General features: G+C 50.3%; 1 protein-coding gene across 1 annotated transcript; it reads left to right on the plus strand.

The window, feature by feature from the left end:
* Nucleotides 1-309: 309 nt before the first annotated feature.
* Nucleotides 310-1,441, plus strand: LOC123160514 (fasciclin-like arabinogalactan protein 1). The gene has a single exon (XM_044578326.1). The coding sequence runs from the start codon at nt 383-385 to the stop codon at nt 1,265-1,267; it is 885 nt and encodes a 294-aa protein (XP_044434261.1). The 5' UTR covers nt 310-382; the 3' UTR covers nt 1,268-1,441.
* The last annotated feature ends 5,994 nt before the right edge of the window (nt 1,442-7,435 follow it).

Consider the following 7,435-nt stretch of genomic DNA (forward strand, 5'->3'; position numbering starts at 1 on the left):
GCACAAATAGCATCCGGTCATCACAAATTGCATGCATTGATTCACCCCAATCGAAAAAATATAGCATTAACTCACTGTCGTAGTAACATTATTAAGCATTTCCATATCCTGCTGCATGCACACCCACCCTTCGTGCGTGCGTATCTCCATGTACAGTGGCGTGTGCGCGCCCGCGTCTGACGACGTGTCCCCACCTCGTATCGCCTCTCACACGGTGGCTTTGGCTCCGGCCGGACCACGTGAGGCTCACGCGGCAGTTTCATCGTAGTATATCTAGGGGCCTGGCCTAAACCCTTCCTCCCCCTCTCCAGACACCAGCGGCCCAGCGAGCGACACGGGAGGAGCGCGGTAGTAGTCCTTCCCCGGCGCGCAGCGGTGCACCATGGCGTCCACCGGAGCCGTCCCCTGCTCCTTCCTCCTGCTGCTGCTCCTCTGCGCGTCCCCGCTGTGCCAGGGCCAGGCCGGACGGCACAACGTCACGGACATCCTCACCGTCGCCAGCCCGGACTTCGCCCAGTTCAGCGCCGCCCTGGCCGCCGCGAACCTCAGCGCCGAGATCGACGGGCGCTCCCCCGTCACCGTCCTCGCCGTCGACAACGCCGCCGTGGCGCGGCTCGCGGAGCGTCGCCTCCAGCCGGACGCCCTCGCGCGCGTGCTCTCCCTGCACGTCCTCCTCGACTACCTCGGCGACGCCAGGCTCCGTACCCTCGACGGCGGGTTCAGGCAGGCCGCCAGCCTCTACCAGGCCCACGGCGCGCCGGGGTCCGCCGGCATCGTCAACATCACGCGGGGCGGCAAGGACGGCCACGTGTCGTTCCGGCCAGCGGAGGGGGTGAACGGGACCGCCGCCGTGTTCTACGTGAAGTCGGTCAAGGAGGTGCCCTGGGACATCGCCGTGCTGCAGGTGAGCGACGTCATCTCGTCCTTCACCGCCGAGGCGAAGGTGCCCACGCCGCCGGCCCCGGCTCCTGCTCCCAAGGCGCCTGCGCCTGCTCCTCTGGCGCCGGTCGTGGCCCCTGCACCTGCTACGGCCCCGGCGGCCCTGCCTCCGTCGCCAAAGAACCACACCGCGCCACCGCCGGAGCCGGCCAAAGAGCCCGTGCCTTCCCCAACGCCCGTGGTGGAGACGCCGGCGGAAGGACCAGGTGCGGACGGAGACCAGCCGCCTGCCGACGAGCACAAGAGTGGCGCCAGCGACTCGGAGCCGTGGAGCCTCGGCGCGGTGGTGGCGGTGGCCGTGCCGGTCGTCGTGTTTCTGCTGTGGTGAGCAATCTGTGCTTGGAATGAATGCCCGCTGTCAGGGGCGCTGGATCCCGCGATTAGTGCTCGCTCTTACCCGATGGAAACAGTGGTTAATGAGCGCTGGTTATCGCTGGCAGATTTGAGCACAATAATTGTACGATGCTCGCGTTTAGTCAAGGAGTGCATGGATATGTTTGAATTGTTGCTAGTAATTTGTTTCTGCGTTGCATGGACCGAGCTCTAGACTTTCCGATGAATCTTGCAAATCCACCTTTTTTCTTCTTTGAGGGATCTTGCAAATCCACCTTTGTAAAACAAGGAAGAACACCCATTTAGCAAGGGCGTCTATCGACAAAATTCAAACCTACTCTTGCACGATCACATGGAAACTGATCGATCCAACAGCATTAGTTCATCACATAGGAAATGTTTCCACCATATACTTATACGGAAATGATGTATAGTAAACGTTCTCTGGAAGCCGATCTCTCGTGCGTACAATCCCAGGCACAAATCTCAACACGGTGACACGTGACAATTGCGGCGGGTGCATTGTTCGTTCCATTGCACCCCCTGCGCAAAGCACACAAAAGTTTCGATCCCTATGGCAATCTGAGGGAACAATGCAAGCCCCGTCTTATCCCTTACTCTTCCCCTCAAAATCACATCCGGATGGCAAATTCTTTATCTAGCACATCCTCCAAACTAGCATGGACTGGTCATCAATCTCACCACACTACCACATGCACCAAACTAGCATTCAACTGACATGGAAAACATTTACATCTACCAAAACACTATGAGAATCATCATTAACGACAACCAAAACCTACCATACGACCAAAACGGCATCACTTGTATCTGATCTACCACATCCTCACACACCACCATGAAGCAATACTCTAATCTACCACATACTCACATATCTAAGCTACAACAAGGTCACAAATCTACTCTACAACGAGTAGGGAGTGATGTTACTTATAGCCATCGGAGTAGCGAGGCGGAGTCAGTGAACAACTCGGAGAAGAGGAGGAAGAAGAATCGTCATTGCCGACCACCGTCGACCGGGGAAGATGGCGCAACTTACCTACTTGTCGATGAAGAAGAATCCTAGGAGGAAGTGCTCGAAGGGGAAAGGGAAGTGATGGTGCGGGTTCAGATGGTGAGCCGAAGGAAGGTAAATAGGGAGAGACAGTCGGCAAGAGATGACCGTATTACTCCCATCGGTTTTTTGGGGACGCATGCAAGCATGTTTCATCTTACTATTCATGTGAGCTGGGCATCGCGTTGCCCCTGCTTGCACGAGACAAGACTGGTTGAGTGGAAACTGATGATTCTATTGTTACTCAGAGGCCTAACTAAGAGGTGGTTTGATATTCGCGTGAGCCAAGATTTTGATGCAACCTACCTGACCAAACGGTCCAAAATTACATCCATGCACCTAACCAAACACGTCCACAGCGGCGCTCGAGATGAGACGAGAAGCGGCATGACTCACAGCTCGACGACGGTGCAGGTGAGTTGCCTCTACGCCCTACTCCTTCTATCTACTCTCCAACGAGCCTCAGGATGTCCACATGCACCCTCTCTCCCAGCGCCAGTCAACTTCGTCCTCTTCACTCCATCGGCTGATCACTAGATGACGACGAAGAACATAGGATTCTTGAAGATGCTAGGTCCCCCACCTCTCAGCGTCAAGATGATCAATAGATGCTGAATTTTTAATGGGAATCACTCAAAAGACGGATCAACATCCTACAGGGTGGACATGGTGGGTCACTAATTGAGTGCGCTTCTTCGGGAGCCTCCCCAAGGGTCACTTGGGGTGGGAAGAGAGTGAGCGCGCTCTCTGCCGCCGCCATGTGTCGTGCTCTGAGCACTGCCTCCGAATTGTGTTTTTTATTTTGTTTTTTCACACGCGTTTTTGGCTTTTTGGTTTTCTACCGGTTTTTCTTGGCTTTTCGACAAAAAAAATTGCGTGAAAAAGCGTTTTTATTTTGCTTCCGCAAGAGGCAAGGTTTTACTTTTGCGAGAGGCATGGATTTGCTTCCGCGAGAGGCATGGCAGTGCCTCTCGTAAACAGAAAAAGGCGCCTTTTCTAAAAAAATCTTCCGTGAAAGGCACGGCTGTGCCTCATGGAAATGGGAAAAAACGTGTTTTCTCTTTCTTTTTTTCTCCTTCTGTGAGAGGCACGGTTTTGCTTCCACGAGAGGCACAATCGTGCCTTTCGGAAAGAAAAAAGTGCTCCTGGTTCGGCTTTTTGTTTGAGTTTTTTTGTGAAAAAAAAGTTCGCCAAAATCTATCAACATGGGATCTAGTGTTGAAGATCTCGATGCGAGGAATCCAACGGTGAAAACGGTTTGAGATTTGAATGCACGGTTTAAGAGATAAAACATTTTGAATAAATGGATCTACAAAAAAAAACTCCCAGGTTGCGACAAGTGACTCACATGCAGCATGCCACTTGTCGCAATCTGAAGAGGGTGGAAGTTTTTTTAGGCAAACTCACAAAGCTTTATTCACCCGTCACAAGGTTTACAGGGACGAAATCCAAATTTCCTGGATTGCCTAACCAAAAATGGTGACCAAAGCCGAGGGTAACGCGTGCTTTGCAAATTTGTGAGCCTCGACATTTGAAAGGATCGATATAGTTGACTAGAGGGGAGGGTGAATAGGCAACTAACAATTTTTAGCTTTTCTTTACCAAATTAAACTTTGCATCAAAAAAGGTTGTCTAGATATGCAACTAGGTGAGCAACCTATATGATGCAACAACAACAAGCACACAAGCAAGCAAGGGATACAACACAATATAAGCTTGCACAAGTAAAGGTGAGAGATAACAAAGAGTGGAACCGGTGGAGACGAGGATGTGTTACCGAAGTCCTTCCCTTTGAGGGGAAGTACGTCTCTGTTGGAGCGGTGTGGAGGCACTATGCTCCCCAAGAAGCCACTAGGGCCACCGTATTCTCCTCACGCCCTCACACAATGCGAGATGCCGTGATTCCACTATTGGTGCCCTTGGAGGCGGCGACCAAACCTTTACAAACAAGGTTGGGGCAATCTCCATAACTTAATTGGAGGCTCCCAACGACACCACGAAGCTTCACTACAATGGAATATGGCTCTGCGGTGACCTCAACCATCTAGGCTGCTCAAACACCAAAGAGTAACAAGATCCGCAAGGGATTAGTGGGGGAATCAAATTTCTCTTGGTGGAAGTGTAGATCGGGGCCTTCTCAACCAATCCCTAGAGAATCAACAAGTTTGATTGGCCAGGGAGAGAGATCGGGTGAAAATGGAGCTTGGAGCAACAATGGAGCTTAGGGATGGAAGAGGTGGTCGACTTGGAGAAGAAGACCCCCCTTATATAGTGAGAGGAAAAATCCAACCGTTATCCACTTATTCAGCCGCGACATGCGGTACTACCGCAAGGCCTTGCGGTACTACCACTCCCGCAGTAGAGACCAGACGAGGCCCTATTGCATTGACGCAATGAGCGGTAGAACCGTCGGAGCGGTACTACCGCAAGGCAGGGTTTGTCTAGGCTGGGAAGGCACGGACTAATAAAATTACATCCGTGGCTACTTCCACTGAGTTTAGATCTGTGCAAAAATTTGACACGGTACTACCACATGCAGGGAGCGGTACTACCGCGTAGGGCGCGGATGTAAAAAATTACATCCTCCCCTACTTCCGCGCGTGTTACCGTGTTGGGCTTGAGGCCACGGTACTACCGCGCCCGAGGAGCAGTACTACCGCATCTCGCGGAACTACCGCATCCCTGGCCGGTGCTACCGTGGGCCTCTGCGGTACTACTACTCCCTTGAGCAGTACTACTGCATGCCACAACACAATACCACTTGGAGTCCTTCATTTTGCAAAGACACGGATAAACGGTCGGTGCTCCAAAGAAGCAAAGTAAAGGTGGTGCAAAGGAATAGACGTGTACGTGTTGATTCCACCCTAACCTTTCCGAAGCGGACCCCCTCTTAATAGTACGGCTTTCCTACGACTCAAATCCAACGAAAGGAAACATAAAGAAACGCTGTCTTCACTAGGCTCCGAGGGGCACCGAATCGTCTTGTGTCTAGACATGAGATATCTGAAATGCTCAATGCACACGATTAGTCCGCAAATGCATTGTCATCAATCACCAAAACCACATAGGGAGAAATATGCCCTTACAATCTCCCCTTTTTGGTGGATCGATGACAATACAGGATTTGCATATAAGGATACAAAATGAACATAAGCAAACCCACCATCTACAAAATATAGACAGGCTCCCTCTAGATGTGTGCACTCTATTTATATGCTTTGGACTACACGGCACACATACTAGGATCAATACTCCCACAGTGTGAGTACAGTTTTCAGGAACTGAAAAGACGCCTGACTTCTGCTCCCATACTTGTGCCACCGGATTTCACTAAAGACTTTGTTATCTATTGTGATGCCTCACGACAGGGACTAGGTTGCATTCTTATGCAGGATCGTCATGTGATTGCCCATGCATCTCGACAGTTGCATCCACATGAGGAGAATTATCCTACACATGATCTAGAGCTTGCAGCCGTAGTCTATGCACTCAAGACCTAGCGACATTACCTTCTTGGTAAACGTTGCGAGATCTACACCGATCACCAGAGTCTCAAGTATATCTTCACCCAACCAGATTTGAACCTTAGGCTAAGATGTTGGTTGGAGTTAATCACAGATTATGATCTAGGGATTACCTACACCCCAGGCAAAGCTAATGTCATGGCTGATGCGCTAAGTCGTAAATCCTATTGCAATAATCTCATGTTGCAGCAGGGTCAACCACTTCTCCATGAGGAATTCTGTAAGCTTAATCTTCACATTGCTCCTCACGGATTCCTTTCTACCTTGGTGGCGAAACCTACCCTCGAGGATCAGATCATTACTGACCAGAAGTTTGATAGGGGTGTTATCTGCATCAAGAGAAACATTAAGAAGGGAGTTGGTGGATGTTTCTCTATGGATGATCGTGGTGTTGTTTTCTTTAAGAATCGCTTGGTGGTTCCCAAGAATCAACATCTGCGACAATTGATTCTTAAGGAGGCACATGAATCTCCTCTCACGATTCATCCCGGTAGTACTAAGATGTATCAGGACCTACGCCAGAGGTTCTGGTGGACTAGGATGAAGAGAGAAATCGCTGAGTTCATTGCTAAATGTGATGTTTGTCGTCGCGTTAAGGCAGAGCATCAAAGACCTGCTGGCACCCTTCAGCCTTTAGCTAGTCCTGAGTGGAAATGGGATAAAGTTGGTTTGGATTTCATCACCGGCTTTCCCAGGACCAAGAAAGGGAATAACGCTATCTTCGTAGTCATTGACCGTCTTTCCAAAGTGGCTCACTTCCTTCCTGTTCGAGAGAATATCACCGCTAGTCAGCTCGCTGACTTATATATTTCTCGAATAGTGTCACTTCATGGTGTTCCACTAGAGATCAATTCAGATCGTGGTAGTCTTTTCACTTCTCATTTCTGGGAGAGTTTCCAAACTTCCATGGGAACCCATCTTTCCTTCAGTACCGCTTTCCACCCTCAGTCGAGTGGTCAGGTGGAAAGGGTCAACCAAATTCTCGAAGACATGCTTAGATCTTGCGTTATCTCATTCGGTATGGATTGGGAGAAATGTCTTCCTTTTGCCGAGTTTGCTTATAACAATAGCTATCAATCCAGCCTCAAGAAAGCTCCTTTTGAGATTCTGTATGGACGAAGATGTCGAACACCTTTGAACTGGTCAGAAACCGGTGAAAGACAATTCTTTGGACCGGACATGATCCAGGAGGCAGAAGAGCAAGTTCGCATCATTCGTGAGAATTTGAAAACAGCCCAGTCTCGTCAAAAGAGCCAGTATGATCGTCTGCATAAGGATATGACTTATGAAGTTGGCGACAAAGCTTACCTTCGGGTTACTCCTTTGAAGGGTACCCATCGTTTCGGTATCAAGGGCAAGTTGGCTCCTCGTTACATTGGTCCTTTTCGCATTCTCGCTAAACGAGGAGAGGTTGCCTACCAATTGGAACTACGCCTACATCTTTCTCGAGTTCATGATGTCTTCCACGTCTCTCAACTCAGGCGTTGCTTCTTGGATCCCATCCGCGGAGTGGACCACGAAATGCTTGATCTCCAAGATAACCTCACATACCGAGAGTACCAGG

Source organism: Triticum aestivum, chromosome 7B (genome assembly GCF_018294505.1).
Source record: "Triticum aestivum cultivar Chinese Spring chromosome 7B, IWGSC CS RefSeq v2.1, whole genome shotgun sequence".
NCBI lineage: Eukaryota > Viridiplantae > Streptophyta > Magnoliopsida > Poales > Poaceae > Triticum > Triticum aestivum.

Coding starts and splice junctions, on each gene's coding strand:
- LOC123160514 (XM_044578326.1), top strand. CDS start 383: ATGGCGTCCACCGGAGCCGTCCCCTGCTCCTTCCTCCTGCTGCTGCTC.